The sequence below is a fragment of the Lycium ferocissimum genome, chromosome 11 (genome assembly GCF_029784015.1).
Source record: "Lycium ferocissimum isolate CSIRO_LF1 chromosome 11, AGI_CSIRO_Lferr_CH_V1, whole genome shotgun sequence".
NCBI classification, from domain to species: Eukaryota; Viridiplantae; Streptophyta; class Magnoliopsida; order Solanales; family Solanaceae; genus Lycium; species Lycium ferocissimum.
In genome coordinates this window covers 49,753,921-49,772,519 of record NC_081352.1, presented here as the reverse complement: position 1 = coordinate 49,772,519, position 18,599 = coordinate 49,753,921, and the positions used below count along the sequence as shown (strand labels likewise).

At 33.0% G+C, this 18,599-nt stretch overlaps 2 protein-coding genes across 2 annotated transcripts; one reads left to right on the top strand and one right to left on the bottom strand.

Moving 5' to 3' along the window:
• The first annotated feature begins 2,946 nt into the window (after positions 1 to 2,946).
• Positions 2,947 to 6,491, top strand: LOC132036971 (uncharacterized). Its single transcript, XM_059427394.1, has 4 exons — positions 2,947 to 3,113; positions 3,194 to 3,293; positions 3,954 to 4,343; positions 6,092 to 6,491. Exons 1-4 carry the CDS (start codon positions 3,007 to 3,009, stop codon positions 6,218 to 6,220), a joined length of 726 nt encoding a protein of 241 aa, XP_059283377.1. The 5' UTR covers positions 2,947 to 3,006; the 3' UTR covers positions 6,221 to 6,491.
• A 1,381-nt stretch (positions 6,492 to 7,872) lies between these two features.
• Positions 7,873 to 11,546, bottom strand: LOC132036846 (lysine histidine transporter 2-like). Its single transcript, XM_059427245.1, has 7 exons — positions 11,328 to 11,546; positions 10,331 to 10,714; positions 9,192 to 9,585; positions 8,629 to 8,734; positions 8,443 to 8,534; positions 8,211 to 8,279; positions 7,873 to 8,113 (listed from the first exon to the last, which is right to left on the bottom strand). The coding sequence occupies exons 1-7, from the start codon at positions 11,507 to 11,509 to the stop codon at positions 8,015 to 8,017; spliced, it is 1,326 nt and encodes a 441-aa protein (XP_059283228.1). The 5' UTR covers positions 11,510 to 11,546; the 3' UTR covers positions 7,873 to 8,014.
• Positions 11,547 to 18,599: the final 7,053 nt, after the last annotated feature.

Genomic DNA, 18,599 nt, shown 5'->3' with positions numbered 1-18,599 from the left:
ATAGCCATGGAGCTTATAGCACTGGTCAATCAGATGATCTGGTTTCTTACAAAAGATCTACAAAAAGGACTTGTTTTGGATTGATCAAAATCAATTCTCTGATTATATTGTGGTGCAGGAGGCCAAGGTGGCCTAGGATTCATGTTTCCAGAGGAAAATACAGGAGGAGGCCCCTTGGTGGTGTGTGAAGAAGAATTAAAAGAAGCAGCTTCAGGAGCCATTTGAGGAGTACATTGAACCTGCCTCTGATTCTCATCTTGGAGCAGTATGTTGTAAGCATCGTCAAGATGAGGAAGAGGATTCATCATAAGTAGACTGCTTCTAACTCCCACATATACCTCATTTAGACCCATAAGGAATTGGTAAAGTCTATTCTCCTCTTCATCCTTTTCAATACTAGTTTTAGCAAAGACAAACACACGAGTCACTATGATTCTTACGCATAGTTCCTAGTTCATTCCAGTATTTCTTCAGTTTATTGAAATAGGATGCAATATCAAGAGATCCTTGCTGAGCTGAGGCCAACTCTTTCTTTAGTTCAAAGATCTTTGTGCCACTAACAGTCCCATACCTACATTCTAATTGTTTCCAAATACTTTCAGCAGTTTCTGAGTATTAGACGCTTTCAAAGAATATTTGGTGAAATGGAATTGGTCAACCATGAATGACCATGTTGTTACACCTATCCCATTGACGTATTTTTCCAGGTGTGTCATCAGAGTTAGGTTTAGGACAAGTCCCGTCTACGAAACCCAACTTGGTTTTCGCTGAAAGAGAAATTACCATTCCCCTCTTCCATCCCCCATAACCACACCCAGAAAAAGGAGTCCCGACTAAACAAGTACCCGAAATTTTCGAAGAATGAACGAAAAGAGGGCTAGAAGGTTCAGGAGAATACGTAGTGTTCGTCATTCTTTAACTCGTAATCTCAAATCAAAGAATCATACGAGAGCGACAGAAACAACGAAAAAAAACTATTATCAAATCCAAAAGAGATGAGGGTTAGGGTTACCAAATTTCTTCTTTAACTCGAAGAAACAAGCCTTGTTTACCAAAAATCACAGAAACTTCACCAATAACGAAGAGAACCACTAGAAAATATCTTCGTTTCACCAGAAAATAACTCTATTCACCGAAAATATCAAAAAAAAAAAAAAAAAAAAACAACGCGGAAGCAAATATTCATCAATACTGAGATTCAAACTGCGAGGGTAATATCGATCTATAGAGAATCAACCGATCTACCTGATTCCCCGCTCTGATACCATGTTAATGTTGTGAATCGACGAAGATTTGGGCAAAATTAAACTAGGGTTTATGTAAAATACGAGAGAGAGGAGAGAGAGTTTCAGGAGCTTTTCCTCTTTTCATTACCTCAAAAACTAATCTGTCCAAAGTGAAATAAGCCCGGGTTATATGTATACTGGGCCAAAGTAAAAGATACAAAGATAATAAAGATACAAGGAAAATGGGCCTAACTAATAAATAACTGGCAGCCCAAATGTCCAATGCTATGTAACTCCAACAACTTCACTATTGTGTGCAGGAGAATAGAACTGAAACCAAGGATATCCACTTACGGCCATGACCCGATTTGCAAGTTCTAAGCAAATAAAGGGTTGATTTCACGGATGGTCATTCACTTCCAGTTGACTTGCTAAAGTCATAAAGTGATTTTTGTAACAAAGCATTTGTGAATTAACCCGAAATGGTGTTGCATTTCGAGCAAGTTCTAATGCGGATCCAGACCGAGCCATATATTTATTGGGTAGTGCTTGTTGACATTGGTGATTTCTTGGGCATGTTTTTATGATAATAGATCTCATTAGTTATCACAGACCAGACCGATGATTTGGCACTAACCTAAAGTGCTTTTGTTAGTGCTTACATTTTGCAGTTTCATTGAGGATCTGTCTATATTCTTTTTTTTTTTTTCCTTCTGAAGAATGTGGTACATTTTTATTAACAATTAAGCAGGAGTGATCAGGTTCAATATGCATAAATGCGGCATAGGGGTGTCCAAAGGATCATTAAAATTGACCGGACCAATTGAACGTTAATCGAATGAATTCTTAAATTTTTAAATAGAGATCACAAGTCTTGTCATCTAATGATGTCAATGTTTGGAGCACTAATTGTAGCAAATTTGGAAACCGAGAGTGACCTATCACATAGCACCTTTCTGAATGCAAGTGTGTCTTTACCCCTTGGCGTACCTTATTCACCACCTATAAGAATAAGGTTCCTTTCTTCTATTGTTATGAGCTTGTTTTTAATGTTCCACCAACGTCTTCTTTAAGTAAAACTGTGTTCTTTTATAAGCTGGCTCCTTTCCTCTGCTTCTATCAGCTTGTCTTGATGTTTCGCCTCTAGCTGCCTTCTTAATGTACACAATGGCGGTAAATGAACAAATAAAATTGGTGGCCTGTCATTTTTGCAGAAGTTTTTGAATAGATATTATAATGATATTAGTACTTTATTAAATTTTTTAATCATTCACATCTATTCAGATTTTTTTATTGTAACAGCAATAAAATAAAAAAAGGTACGCGCATTTAGGAGTCGTTTGGTCGTTGATTAGAAAGTGAATTACTCATGTATTAAAATCAACATAATTGGTATGCTTAGTAGCATTTTAGTTGTTATGCATAAAATCTATTACATCAAGTACAAATACAATGCTTGTTTGGTTATAAATTTTCAATCCCACATGACTAATACGTGTATAAGTTATGAAAGAATTTGTGTAATATTCTATGTAGGGTAGAGATGAAATAACTATTAATACATGAATAACTAAATCCTACGTAACTAATTCATAAATAATTAGTCCCTACATTACTAAGAAATAAATTTAAGGATTGAAATTCGAATAATTAAAACTAATACTTGAGGCATAAACTTTGAATAACTAATGCTCTTCCAACCAAATACTACAAAGAGGAAATTTTCTACTAGTATAAAGAGGCGAAGTAGGGCATTGCATTGGATTACATAAAGAAGAAAATGAAGGTAGGCCCAAAAGTAATACTCCTCTTCAAAGATCCAACCGGGTTCGGCACCGCTATCTTCCAATCCCTTCAACCTAACCCTAATTCCAACCTTCAAACCCGGTAAGCACCCCCACCCCCTCTTCTCCCCCCCCCCTCCTATTAATCCACTATTTTCTCATACAAAATCATTTCCATTGCAGACGAGAAGAATCTCTTGATTTATCCTTACAACGGTACGGAATTAAAGACCAAAAGGTTTCAATCGAAGTCGTTCATTTTCTCCATGGCTCAATTCCCGAGGTACCTGGAAAATGTTTTGAACTTTCTTGTTTATTTTCAGTGGTTTGGATTTTCCCTTTTTTTTTTTTTTTTTTTAGGTCATTGGTTATGTGTAAAGGTGTGTATTGTATATGAGAATGTATGAAAATTGACAAGATATGGAGGTGTAAACAAGTGATGCAAAGTAAGATTTGGGTTATTCATACCAAGCTCATAGTACTTGGTTGTATTTTTCAGATACTAAGGATGTGTTAATATTTTCTCGGAAAATAAGTGATCTTTCTACTCATTTTCTTGCGTTTGGTTCGCAAGCTAGAAAATGTCATTTTAAGTGCATTTTCATATATTCAAAGCAAAAATAGTATGAGGTTTTTCAATTAGGAGTGCAACTTCTTGTGGTGCGGGGTGGGGTAGGCAGGTAGGAGGTGGGTGGTTGGGGGATGCGTTGGTGTGTTTTTATTGATCCGAAAAATGTTTTCCCTCAAAATTTTAAGGAAAACATTTTCTCCTATTTTGAGGAAAACATTTTCCAAGATATTTAGTGCAACCTAACAAGGGAAAATAGGAAAACATACCGTCATACCAAAGACACCCTAAACCGTAGCATTTCTTCCATACCTGTGCTACATATTTTGCGTTTGGGAATTATAGACAATGGTTTGATGTTTTTCCTTTTCTTAGGTGTCGGTGTTGCTTCTGGAAAACTACGAGCCTCCAACACTTGCTTGTGCTCTTAATGAAGTTCTAGCATTATTAGTAGGAGATGGGTTGTCAAATATGCCCACTATCGTGGTCCCTTTTGTTGTGGCTGCAACAAAGCTTAAGATGGGAAATAGAACTTCCGTTGCAGTTGAAAATATCTCAGTTTATGGGTTGCAAGTAGGTGCCTCTAATGGCCTTACTAAAGCTTTGGCCACGAATTTGCAAAGCCCACCGCAGTCGTTGCAGATTTTCAACGAACAGTTGGCGTGCTTACTTCAGTTGGTTCGAGTTTTGAAGATGCCTACTTTTGTTATAATTGGCAAAAAAGGTCAAAATTTGCATCATAAGACTTCAGAAGAGGAACTTCAGGTATGTTTTAAATGTTCATACGCTTGTTCATTTAATGGTTGATTCTTCCCTGTGGTGTTATCTAAATTTTGGACATTGTAGTATTCTGGGCTTCTTGTTTCCTATCTAATTTTTAAGATGTTAAGATGTAGTCCTTATCCAAAATATAGTCTTTTGAACAACATATTCCGGGAAAAAAGTTGTTTTTCTGCATGTGTTCTAAAATGAATTGGAAGGGGAAGGGAGAAAAGCACTTTAAATAGAGTAAATTTAGCTCCAGTGTAGTTTCTATTGTTATATCCTATTGCAGCTGGCCGAGCTGAGTGGCTTATGTATTGCCACACAGTAAGTTATTACAGCTGCAAAATCAAACCCAAGTGGCAAAAAAACCAGCTCTTGATTGCTTAAATTCATGCAGATCAAGATAGACAAAGCCATAGATTGTCCTAGGTTGAATATAATCAACTTTTAAGTCTGACTACATTATTGTTGCATTTTCTGTGACAACAGATAAAATAACCTGATTAAAGAATGTACTGCTGAAAAGTGAAAACAGACTGAAGAAATCGCTTTAAAGTTAACTTTGATATATCCGATTGCAGCTGGCCGAGCTGAATGGCTTATGCATGCCAGGCAGTAAGTTAATACAGCTGCTAAATCTAACTTGAGTGGCAAAAAAACCAGCTCTTGGTTGCTTGAGTTCAAGCAGATCAAGATTGACAAAGCCATATATTGTCTTTTGTTATTATATACTGACTAGGAAAAAGTACAATGTATAAGTTCTTTTTTTTTTTTTTTTTTTTTTTTTTTTTGTTATTTATGATCCTCATAGTATAGGATCATTTTATGTTCGGATTTATGATTTTTGATATTATTAATGAAGGATGTAGGAAACAATTACTTGCCTTATCAAGCACAAGTTCTTTTCTCAATGAAAAACAGTAGAGGAAACAATTTTACATCTTACTTTTGCCTAGTCAGGTTAAGGTTATTATTTCCTTTTCTATGACGAGAAACAGAAAAAATACTTAAGCAGTGTACTGCTGAAAACAGACAGGAAGAAAGCACTTTAAATTGAATAAATTAGCCCTCGTGCAATTAAACACTTTAAATAGAATAAATTAGCTCTCGTGCAGTAACTTTGGTATATCTTATCGCAGCTGGCCGAGCTGAATGGCTTATGTATGCCAGGCAGTAAGTTAATACAGCTGCAAAATCAACCTGAGTGGCAAAAAAACCAGCTCTTGGTTGCTTGAGTTCAAGCAGATCAAGATGGTTAAAGCCATACATCTACTTTAAGTCTTATAGAGTAATAGTAACACCATTATTCCCCTTTTTCGCTGACAAGTAACAGAAAAATAAATTAAACTAATGAAGAATGAACTTGTGAAAATAGAAGGACTTGTGGATGCACTATACATTTTGAAAGCGGGTAATTGCTGTGAAGGTGTCTTAAGCAACTAAGATTGTGGTTCTAGGGTTTTCATTGATGTAGTTAAATAGAGCTATCGACTTGAATATTATGCCATTTGTCCTCCGAAGTTCTCTGACCGGAATGACAGATCTAGGTCTACCTGTCTTTAATTTGATTAATTTCTGATCTATGTCCAAGCATTTTCTTGGGATCCTCTATTATCATTTCTCTATCTCAACAGAGGCGCTCGATAGAGTTAGCAGTTACTTCTCCTCCCAGCTTACTTATCCAAAGAAAAAAAGGATTTAAAAAAAAAGAAAATATACTAATACAGATCTCACTTCCTAACTTCCAGGTGATACATGAGATAGGACAGCACTTGGCTAGCTTCTCATCTCTTAGTTTCTCGGGAGAAAAGATAGCATGGCATGCAACAAAGTCTTCAAGAGAAACTCAAGAGCCTTGGCGTGCATTATATGGTTGAATCTTCTTGCTGGCTACAATCAGCGGCTATTCATCTAACATGGAGTGTTATTGGTTTCAGTATGCTCCTAGCAGACTCGTGGGTAAGCACAATCGTGTCTGGTGTATTGACCCAGAGAATCAATTATTCCTAGAGGTGGATGAACTTGATTGCGTTCACTTTTTCTTATGATTTGATCCTGTATGCTTACTTAAAGTGTGTCTGAAACAAAATGTAAAGCTTCTTTCTTCCGAGATCTGCTGCTATTTTTGTACTGATATTCTCAATTTTCTTTTCTGCATATCATGTGTTGCAAGAAATAACTAGTGAAGAAGTCCCACATCTAATGGTGCATGTTCAAGTCGGTCATAGAAATAACTCGTGAAAAATTAGCATTTTATGATTACATCAGCAACAATCAGTCTTTCCTTTCCTGTTTATGTTTTGTGTTGCAGCTCGGAACCAAATGCACAAATGATAGGAGTAGAGTTCCCTTTAATATTGACATTTATCAACTGGACCACTGTTCTACAGTACTATCATCTATCATTCTACAGGACTATCATTCTTAATGCCAGACCAAGTTATATACCACAACTGATGAGTTAATAAGAATGCATCCTTTAGTATCTGTTCCATAATGGCCAACGGGTGAGTGGAAGGAATTTGTACCATTAAAAGGTACAGTAATCTTTTATTCTACAGTATGACATAGATGACCTTGTCAATATCCCAAATTCTAAACATACAAGTATTTGAGTGTGAATCAGTAAGCACTTGGAGCTACTATTGTTCAGCATATTTTCGGATTTTACAGAAAGATAAGAAATCAGGCTCAAAACAATGAAGATTTTTTTGTAATATAAAAGAGATCAGATTATGAATAGCTCTTTGAATCCGATAATTTAAGTCATTTTGGTGTGTATTCAAATTGAGACTTTGTACACATACCTTCAAGTGGGCAATCTTTCTATACTTTGGGTTGGTCAAGGGTTACCCTGTCTGAGACAATGCTTTCATGTAGATTGAGATGGATTAATCTTCGCTATTTTGCCACATCCTAATTGGCTAATTCTACTAACCACTAATTGCATGGATAACTCACTGTACTCACTGAGCGACGGAGGTAACTAATAATCACATTTTGTGATTAAACAATACTTCTAAGTTTTAAACATTAAATATTGTTCGTAGAAGTTGGCTTATCTTTATTGGAAAGAAACTATCATATGCTAATTTGGTTCACGGACAAAGTATTTCAGGGGATTAACGATACTTTAAATAGTAATCACTACATTTCTAAAAGGATGTGGATTTTATTTTCTTCTTCTACTTCTTGAAGGAGGCAGAAAGATGTAACTTCTTTTCCACATTAGCAAAATGGAGAATCACCTATACATACGAAATTAGATTCATATTAACAAAACGTAGCAGGATATTTTCGTTTACCTTATATAGTAGACTTGCAAAATAAAAATTAACTTTGGGACTAATTAAATGGCGTCCCCAAAAACGGATATACATGCACTTCGTCCAGTTTCACTTGGTTTTAAAACAGTAAATGTAGTTTGATTTTTAGATAATGTAACAGCATAAAAGACTCTTATATTGTCACTTACTGATACTACATCAAATTACTAATGAAGGAAACAATGATATCGAATATGGTTTTTTTGCTTTATTTTATGCTTCATAGTACAATCAAAATAAAATAGCTAGACATTTAAAACATCATCGGACAAATATTAAAAATAATTTGTCACGAGGAAATTTATCTGCTAGTTTTCTAAAAATAATTCTCGAATGATCCTACAATCAAGAATAGAACTTGTAAGACTTGGCTCTCAGTATGATATGCCTCAAGCCACCAATGGGAGCTAAAATCGTCAGAAGAACACCAAGTATGATGCATATCTGCGTAAAAAACAAAGATAATAATAGTATTAACCATACGACCAATAAAGTTTATCAATTTTTTGAAAAATAAGTTTGTCAATTTTTTGTAACATACCCAATTTGTGAACCAAGACAACCCATATCTTTTAGGTTTGTAGATTTTAAGCCAAATGATACAAGGAAGCTGCAACAACAGAGAAAAGACATGTTAATATTTGAGATATTTCGTTGACGGTTGATCTGTAGTCCGTCACAAATGTTATTTTCATTATATAGTATTCTTTATAAGAGATTCGTACAAAATAACATATGAAATCTGTAAAAATAACATGAGATCTTTGACTTACAAAGTATGTTATTGGAGCAAAAGCAAATCCTCCAAAGAAACTGAGTAGCCCATGGAAGAATGGGAATGTCATTCCAAGGAACATTGTCAAGGCTGTGCAAGTAGACAAAATAAGAAAATCATAAGTGATGACTTTAATTTATTGAGCAAATCAACATAAAATTAAAATGGTGGAATGGTGACATACCAACATAAGTAGTCCGAACAATACACCGTAGAGATGTACTGGGAGTGAAGTTTCTTTGCTTAACCAAGTAAGATTCGAGCATGTCAAACACACCCATTGCAAATATCTGAGAACATCAAGCAAATACAATCAACAATTAGTATAGTTTATTTAACCTAGAAAGATACCATTGTGCTTAACTTTTGGACCATATATCTTGACTGAATTAATAGTATTAACAAAGTTCAAATTTCACCATGGACCAAAAATAAGTGATGAAAAGAATCGAGGGCCGAGTTCATTTTTCACTAGCAAGTCTAAAATCATTACAGATCCTCGAAAATTTCTCGATTATCATAGTAAAAGGTTAAATAAAACAACAAGGGTACCACCGAGGGGTATAGTGAAACAGATAAAATTCCTTCGCCCTAAATCAAAACTCTCTGGTACGAGCCCTAAGAATAAAAAAACTTCTGATAATTACAATGAGTGTTTCTCTTTTTAGTGGTCCCGATTAGTCGGATCAATGAGCTAAGTGCTGAATAATAAAAGAAAAGTAAGGATACTTGATGAAGTTTGATCACCTGATAACTTCCAATAACATGAATGACGACGCCTGCATTAGCCATACAAATAAGCCAACGAGGTTTCTGTAAGGAGATCAAGATGTTGTCCGCTACACTATTTCCAAAAGCTGCATAGCCAAGAAATGCCACTGGAAAGTAACACACAAGCACAATAACATAAGCAAGAATAACTCCTCTCCACATAGGTATTTTGGATGGTCTTTCAGGAGTAGAAGGCATAGTTGCCTGAATTTCCAAGACAACACTATGGCCAGCATATGCAAATGCAACTTCTCCCAAAGCAGCAAAAAAACCAAACATTCTCCCTATACTTGTTGAAGCCCTTGGACTGTAATCAACATCCGGGGTTATTCCCTTGTGTACTGATGCTCCCCAACCTATGAGTGAATAACTGCAAAATGAAAAAAAAAAAAAAAACGTTAATGTCTCTTAATAGTGTACTTAATATTGGTACCACAAAGAGCCTCCTCCTTTTGTATTTTGTTAAATAGATAATACATATATGATCAAATTCACATGTAATTAAGGGCAGCTTAGAGAAATGCTAATTCTAATTAAAATGTATAATGATATGAAAATAAGATAATTTTCTTAAAGGAGACTTTCAACCTATAGAAGAAAAAAAGACATTCAATCTATAACCAGGTAAGTTAATAAAAAAGAAAACATCTGAATATTCTTCGAGAAAAGATTTAACTTATATAAACAGATCATGTAAAAGATAAATTATACTACTTCTAATTTACCACATTGTAACAGGTAATCTATCTTATTTTCATATTACTAGCCTTACTCACTATAAACACTTACATGTAATTAGTAAAAACTTTTTTACTACTTACTAGATATTTTGTGGGAATAAATTAAATCGTTATTTCTTTACTATATTGTCATGAACAACATTAATTAACCTATAAAAAGAATATTTATAATTTTATATAAATGGAAAGTGCAAAGAATTACTATGCTATCACCGTACTTTTAACTTATTATAGAAGGTAAGTCATACTTAATTTTCACACTATTTATTTAACTTTTTTCAAACAATTACATTAGTTAAATTACCTGATAGCGTAAAAAATATCATCATAATACAAAAATCAAAGTGAAAAGAAAAGTCAATTAAGTGTAACAACCCGAGAGACATGATGGCAGCAACGAAGGAGACACAAGTGATGGCGTTGAAATTGGGGCAATGGCAAAGGATGAACTGAGTAGAGCTAAATATCGCGATGAAATATGTGAGCTTCAAAGGCCTGCAACTAGGACAAGCAGTATTATAAACCTTCTGTAGACATGTGCCACCAGTGACCATATACACTATGTTTGATCCAACTTCCACTATGAGTTGCTGAGGAACCACAATCCACAGCCCAACCTTTTCACCAAAAGCCGCCTGGCCCAACTCGTGGTACCTGTCAAGTCTTTTTCCTGGTATCATCTCATGCATCTCCACCATTTGCCATAAGGTGTATAATGTTATTATCCATGATAGTATCAAGACTACGGCTCCAGGACCCCTGTCATAAAAATTATAGTATATATGAAATTAGTTAATAGATACTCCACTTAAGAAAAGTATTTACCTTGTAATTATGTAGTAGTAGTAGTAGTAATGACCTAATTTTAGTTAAAAAACTATTGGTATGCACTAGAAGAAACCAGATCAGTAAACAAGCTGGTAAATATAAGAGTCAGAACAATAATGCTTGATTTGAACTCTCACACCAAATCAAATACACTATATATGCATAAGTATGTTGTCCGATTAATAATCCTTCCATGAAAATGAAACAATTCGAACTCTCATATACTTGAGTTAAGTGTTATACTTGTAGCCTTGAAAGATTTACTTTTCATGTATAAAGAAGTAATTAACTGCATGCTTCTTTTCACCACCCACACCTAATTAGAAGCAAAAATAAAACGCATCGATATAGTAATCACAATCAAATTGAAGAGCTGTTGTCTTTGATTGATAATCAGTACAATGGGATTTTATTACACATATATGCATATATTTTGAATTGAAAATTCATAGTAAGCATAATTCAAGTAAAAAATAATTAATTAACCTAATGCAGAGGACCTGTCCTAGATTTGTTTTAGTAAAGAAGTAGAAAAAATACATACCAGCCCAATTGAGACATGGCATACGGGAGGCCAAGAACACCAGCACCAACCATAGCCGTGACATTGTGAAAAGCCGAATAGTACCACTTTGCATTCCTTGATGATGTGATCGGTAGCCAATCGTTAATATCCTTATTGTTCTCTGATCTTGATCCTCTCTTTTTGGTCTCTTCTTCCGACATCTTGATCTGGATCTCTTTCGTTTTTGTCAATCTTAGTTTTTCTGAATACTAATTCCTGGTTAGCAGATGAGGATTATGGAATAACAATGTACTTCTCATATATATAGAGAGTATGGTACGTTTAAAAGTGAGATAAATCTAGAGAATTGATAAATTTAGAAAATCAAATTTTCCTAATTAATTATCTTATGAGTAATTTTTGATAAATTTAATATTGGTAGCAGGTAAGAGTAGTTTAGTATTGAACTTATCAGTTATTGTGCAGATATGGTGAAAGGTTGTTACAGACGAGTTTCTTTTCCCCCAAAAATATAGGCACACATTTCCCAAAAATATAGCATACATATCCCAAAAATATAGAAACAAATTGTGGTTACTTGATTCAACCATATGACCCGAATAATGTGGTTAATTGATTCAAAGTTGAACCAATTCCATTAAAATTTATTTTAATAACTTCTAATCATTTAAAAAATACAGATCAAATATTACAAATCACATACAAATTATATAGAAGATCAATATATTTCATCTAGGGAGACAATTCACGATAATTTTCAAGTTTATGAAAAAACCAGATTGAAACTTAATTATTTAAGGAATGAAAAATAAATTTAACGTATCTCCTTTTGAAACAAGTTGTGTCAAGTTTTCATGACCCGCCTAAAGGTAAGGCCAAAGCTTCCGCTTTAGGCCCCAAGAGATAGAGGCTCCAAAATAATGTTATTACTATAAATAACTAGTAAATGCACATATCAAATGTTAGCGTGGAAGTTTGAGTGGAAATGTGTGCTTATAGTTTATAGTTTATAGTTATAGTATTCCTACAAGAGATAAAACTTTTAAGCTCACAAAAAATACCCGAGCTATATTTATTTATATCGGTAAGGTTGTTTCAACTTAAAAAAAATATTAGCCATTTGTTTCAATACACTACATTGGTTATTGTTGCCAAAGACCTTATTACCAGATATGAATATTTTGGCAACTTAATTCAAAATTCAAAAATATTAGAAAAATTCAATTGTATAATAACTTAAAGACATGTAACGGAAATAAAAAAATTAGAAGTAAATGAGTGGGATGTAGAACTTTAATATGAAATGGATAAAAGTACTTTGTAAAAGTTGTTGTAACAAGCTTGTCCACATTCTTCTCTCAGATCTTTGAAGATTTCTATGCTAAAAGAATTTGTTTCGATGTTTTCGGACTTTTTCTGGTGTTGATAATTTCTGTACTTGTTGAGCTCATTTTCTTATTCACTTAATTGAGAATTTTATTACACTACATTGGTTTTTGTTGCCAAAAACCTTATAAACAGATATGAAGATTTTGGCAACTTAATTCAAAATTCGAAAATATTAGAAAAACTGAATTGTATGGTAACTTAAAGACGTGTAACAGGGAAAAAAAATGAAAGTAAATAAGTGGGATGTAGAACTTTAATATGAAATGGTTAAAAATACTTTGTAAAAGTTGTTGTAACAAACTTGTCCACATTCTTCTCTCAGATCTTTGAAGAATTCAATGCTAAAATAATTTGTTTCGAGATTTTCGTCCTTTGGACTTTTTCTGGTGTTGATATAAGTTGATAATTCTTTTTATAATTTCTGTACTTGTTGAGCTGATTTTCTTATTCACTTAATTGAGGATTTTATAATATATTTCAAAATCGTTTTCTTTTTATTATTTCGGAAAAATCACAGTGTGTGCTACTTTAGCTACCTAAATGTAATAAAAAAGATATAGGAACAAATAATGTGATTATTTTGGTCAAAAGGAGGATTTTAATAGCAATGTCGTATATTTTACGTACCTCATGAATATTTTCAAATTATTATTTGTAACATTTTTAAAATTTATTTTTGTAATTAAATAGAAAATTTCGATATTTATATGCACGTAATTTCTTACGCAATTTAAATTCTATGTCGCATATGTTAGTACTAAATATTTTCAGGTGTCGTGAAAGTTTTTTTTTTTTAATCGACGAGTAGTTGATGAAACAAATTACAATATTGGAACTATCAGATGTATCGAGGCGATTGTATTTGTTAATTAATTACTTTCCGTATTTGAAATTCAGTGTCTAACTAATCTAGATTTATACATTATGGAAATCTCTAGAAGCAAAATTTCCAAAACAAAATGAGAATTGAAATAATAAAAGAGTGAAATCTACTTTACCACCTTATATATTGGGTTTGGGAAACAATATCCCCTTCACATCTTGAATGAGACAATAAATTCACTTGATCTTAAATCAATGGCTACAAATGAGTTGAATTATTTCATATATTTTTAAATGTCAAAAACAGCCTTCAATTAATACGAACTATAACATGTTATATATATAGATGACTCAAAAATGTAAGCAATAACATTGAAATTTCATACCTCTTTTTTTCAAAAAAAAATAAATAAAATATTTTGCTTTTATATTTAAAGTCTCATTTTGTTGCATGATTTTTTTGTGTAGGGCTCCAAGTTATGTTGACCATATTATTTAAATATTACGTTGAAAACTTTATTTCATCAGACCAAAAAGAAAGGAAATTTTATTTCAACTGTTCAATTTGTATAAAAAGTTATTCTATTTCCATATCACTCTTACATATCATAAGCCTAATAGTCTTAAAAAAAATATATAATATGAAAAATAACTTTCAATTTGTGATAGATTCTTAAACGTTTTTCAGATCAAGAATGAAAAATTGCCAAAACAATATTCATCATGTATATAAGTGTGTATATTTTATTTAACAATCCTAAAAATTTAAGATTAGAAAATAATACCTTGTTCTTATCTTGTATTATGAAATAAAAACCTTATTTGAGTTAACATTTTCAAGTAATTTTCTATAAAAGAAATGAAATATCATATCAGTTATTAACTATATTTATATTGGAGATTATTAATTTTTATTCAAAGTATTACCAATAAAATAGTTTACAAAATAATTAGACTTTGAGTATGTAAGTATAACATGAAAATAGAAAAAGGACTTACAAAAATTTAATTGTTATAATGCTGATAATAATATAAATAACGAGATATATCAAGACATTTTAAAATTTGAGCTATAAAATAACATAACTGTACGGTGAAGCCTAATACCGTGTTTTAAAAACCAAAAGAAAACAAAGATGTATAAATTTGATTATAAAGTACTGTTACTTAAATATTTTAATTACTGAAAAATATGTCACAATTTATACTATTGGGGTCGTTTTTGACATTTAAAAGATATATGAAATAATTTAATTTCTAGACATTGATTTAAGATCAAGAGAGTTTATTGTCCCATTCAAGATGTGAAGGGTCATTTGCACGATTGTCCTTCAACGGCACTGGTCTTTAATTTTTGCCCCTCAAATTGGTGGTCTTTAATAATTGGCCTTCACTAAAAATTCCTTGGTTTTGGGTTCGAACCTCCGCTCAGTCAAAAATTAAAAACAAAATCGCAAGGTAGAGTTTGGATTCGTAATGCAGAGTTTCAAACTCTACCTTAAGGCAGAATTTTGCCTTCATTCATAAGGCAAAGGTAGAGTTTTGCCTTCAAACATTTTTTTTTTACTTAGTTGGAATTTTACAAACCTCTGCCTTAAAGCCTAACTTTTGCCTAATTTATCTACAAACTTCTATCTTGCGATTTTTTTTTTAATATTTGACTAAGCGGGGATTCAAATCCGGAGCCTAAAAATTAAAGATTTCAAATTTGAGGGGCATAAATTAAAGACCAGTGCCTTTGAAGGGCATTCCGCACAAAAAAATGAGATGTGAAGGGGGTAGTATTTCTCAGACTCAATATGTTAAGGGGGTAAAAGAGGCTTCACTCATAATAAAATGAGGGCAATTCGCAGGAATGCCCCTTATTCAGGGTAGTCTTTAATTTTTGCCCTTCGGTTCTAGGTTCGAACCCCGGCTCAGGCATAAAAAAAAAATCGCAAGAAAAGGCTTTTGGAAAAGTCTGTCTTATGTGGCATAGGTTGCCTTAAGGCATAACTAAAGTTTTGCCTTATACGATGCCAAGGCATAAGTTGTCTTAAGGCATAACTAAAGTTATGCCGGAGCCGGCATAGGTTGCCTTATAAGGCAGGCTTTTAGTTATGCCTGAAGGCAACTTATACCTCGTAAAATGAGACTTTTTCAAAAGTCTTGTCTTGAGATTTTTTATTTATTTTTATGTCTGAGCTGGGGTTCGAATCCATAACCTTCGGGTATTCTAGGCGAAGGACAAAAATTAAAGACCAACAATTTGAGGGGCAAAAATGAAAGACCACCCCAAAAGAAGGGCAATCCACCCAAAAAAAAATGATAAAATGATAGAAAGGAAAAAAAACATAAGAAATGATAGAAAGGAAAAAAAACACTGTAACACATGAAACTACGTTGTACAAACCCTGGCCGTCTTATATCCAATATTGAAATGAAGTATAAAATATCCACGTGTCAGAAAAATAATTAATTTATGAGTATAAAATATCCACATGTCAGAAAAATAATTAATTTATGCCTCTGTAAAGATCTCAGTTAAAATAACAACAACAAAATCCCTAACTAGTAACAAGTCAACATTTATGTATACAAAAATATAGGCTAGAGAATAACTGTCAATCTCAACTATCAAATTTAATCCAACGACCGGTATGTCACCTGATACTTGTGCTTATCACACTTTTCCCCTCGCTTACTTCACTGTTTAGTGCACTTCTCTCAAATACTCTCTCTTTCTAGAACTCTCTAATTTTCTCTCTCTAAACAATGTCTCCAATAATTGGCGACCACCATTTTGCTTTCGAGCTCTTGGATTCAGAGTTAAATTTAACACTCACTTTTATAAAAAAAAATGGGGTCTATTTTGTACTTCATTGTTGATAATAAGAAATCTTCTATTTTTGATCAGGAAGGATTACATGTCACGATATCAGATTTTCTAAAGTGTTGTACTAATGCATGACATCCATGTATCGACACACATATCTCTTGCGGACCTCCAGTAAAGTTGGCAGGAAGGAATGTTCTTTGTCAATATTTTAAGCTTCTCTTTCTCCTTGTCTTAGAAGATCCATAAGCTGTCCTTCTTATATTTCTATCCGAAACAAATCTTTGTTAACAATAAGAAGCCTCATCTTTGTGTTTCGAGTTTTATATATTCATCTATAGAATATTATTGGAATAATTTGCCGAAATGTAAAGTTTCATTTTCTTCATCATCTCTAATTTGAAGTTTGTAATAGTAAAATTGATCACGAGATGACCCGATTATTTTTATTTTTGTCTTTCTTTCTGCAAGATTTTCTTCTTCGATGTTAAGAAGTCCATCAGTTGAACACCTATCAGTTACACTGGGAAGTTTCTCATGTTTGCATTATTCGAGAGTTGAATTTTTGCAAAAATTTGTGGATGCTGCAACCGTTCTCACCGTAGGGAAACAATAAAGAATATTGTAATGGATCGTAACATTAACCATAGTAATAGTGAACCACTTGGGTATTGTTGTTATGGCTATAAAGACATTTGCATTATAGGAATAGGGCTTTCCAATTCTTTGACAATCTATATATAGCTATAAGTGAATTCAAAAGAGATGAAAGGGAGCAAATGAGAAAGTTAGGAAGAAATCAAGCAAGAAGCACTGACAGTTGAATGTTACTTGAAAATTTATAAACTTTTCTCTCACAGTTAGGACAATAATTAGGAGGGAAACCTAAAGACACGATGTGTTGTATATTATCACACATTGATTGAAAATCATGCAATATAAAAATCTGTAACCACTGACAGCGAAGGAGAAGGGATGAGTAAAGGAAGAGGTTGTTTTGTAGGTTTAATCCAGTGTCATAACAAGATGGAAGTAGTAGAATCAGGAATTATAAATTTACATTTTCAAGAATGTCCCTGAACAACAAAAAAACTCCTCTTATTAGATACTCTCTCAGTCTCAAATTATACGTTGTTCTTTGGTTTTACACGTATCTTAAGAAATATTAATTAGGAGGGGTATTTGAATACTTTTTATCCTTATTTATGTCTAAGTTATAATCTCTCTTCATCAAATATTTACTCTATTTATGTGTCGATCTCCATTAGTGACAAAATACTGCTAAGAGTAAAATGGGAAAAAAATAATTAATTGTGCCTTGAACTTCTAAAGCGCTAAATAATTTGAGACAACTATTTTTAGTAACCACGACAGATAATTTGAGACGAATGGAGTAGTTTTAGCAAACTTTTCATATCATAACTATGTCACTATTAACAACACAGACACAAATTGGCATTTTCAAGAAAATGAATATTGAAAACCTTGAAACTGACAGTTGCCTGGGTAATTCTGCTATTACTGGAACTTTTATTTACTTTTGAAATTCTATTCAATATGTATCTTTCTGTACCTCATTAGTCTTTGATCTTTGCGATCACCTAGTTGGAGTAAGCTTTTATTGAATTATATTCACACCTTGCAAGTAATAACATGTTTGCACTATAGCTTGTCAGGATAGCACACAGTTCTCTTGATCTAACTTATTTTTTTAGCTAATGTAGGCATAGTGTTTATGTGCTAGCTTTATCTCCTAACTGTTCATTGAGAATTTTAAATAACCTTATGAGGTGAGTATATAACAATTATGGACAGACAATGAAGAAATATTTTGGGATAAAATCTTTGTAATATGGTAATTGATTTCATTTTATTTTACTTTTTATCTTTCTCGAGTAATATTTGTCCTTGCGTAATAAGTTGTCTGCCTATCTAATATGATTCAAATAAAATGTTCACATACAAGTATTCTTTATCATAGCTATATGATATATCTATATAAATACATAGAACTTTATGCAAAAGGCATCTTAGAGCCTGTTTGGATGGGCTTATTTAAAAGCAACATAAGGCTAAATAAGTTAGATAGATAGTTCCCATCCAAACGGCCAAATTATTTTTTGCTTATTTTAAGCACAAAATGACAGGAAAAAGGACACTGACACGTGTCCACTCAGCCAAACTAATCCCACATTTAACCATTGTTTGGGCTTAATTCCACTAGGTGTCCGTTCGGCCCAAAATAATGCCAAAAAATGGCCGGT

What these genes read in the sequence shown, in the direction of transcription:
- LOC132036971 (XM_059427394.1), top strand. Translation starts at nt 3,007, where the DNA reads ATGAAGGTAGGCCCAAAAGTAATACTCCTCTTCAAAGATCCAACCGGG. An exon ending in AATTCCAACCTTCAAACCCG is followed by an intron (nt 3,114 to 3,193) that starts GTAAGCACCCCC and finishes TTTCCATTGCAG; the next exon opens with ACGAGAAGAATCTCTTGATT. An exon ending in CTTCAGAAGAGGAACTTCAG is followed by an intron (nt 4,344 to 6,091) that starts GTATGTTTTAAA and finishes CCTAACTTCCAG; the next exon opens with GTGATACATGAGATAGGACA.
- LOC132036846 (XM_059427245.1), bottom strand. Translation starts at nt 11,509, where the DNA reads ATGTCGGAAGAAGAGACCAAAAAGAGAGGATCAAGATCAGAGAACAAT. An exon ending in TTGCTCCAATAACATACTTT is followed by an intron (nt 8,280 to 8,442) that starts GTAAGTCAAAGA and finishes CTGTTGTTGCAG; the next exon opens with CTTCCTTGTATCATTTGGCT. An exon ending in TGTCTTGGTTCACAAATTGG is followed by an intron (nt 8,114 to 8,210) that starts GTATGTTACAAA and finishes TTTTTTACGCAG; the next exon opens with ATATGCATCATACTTGGTGT.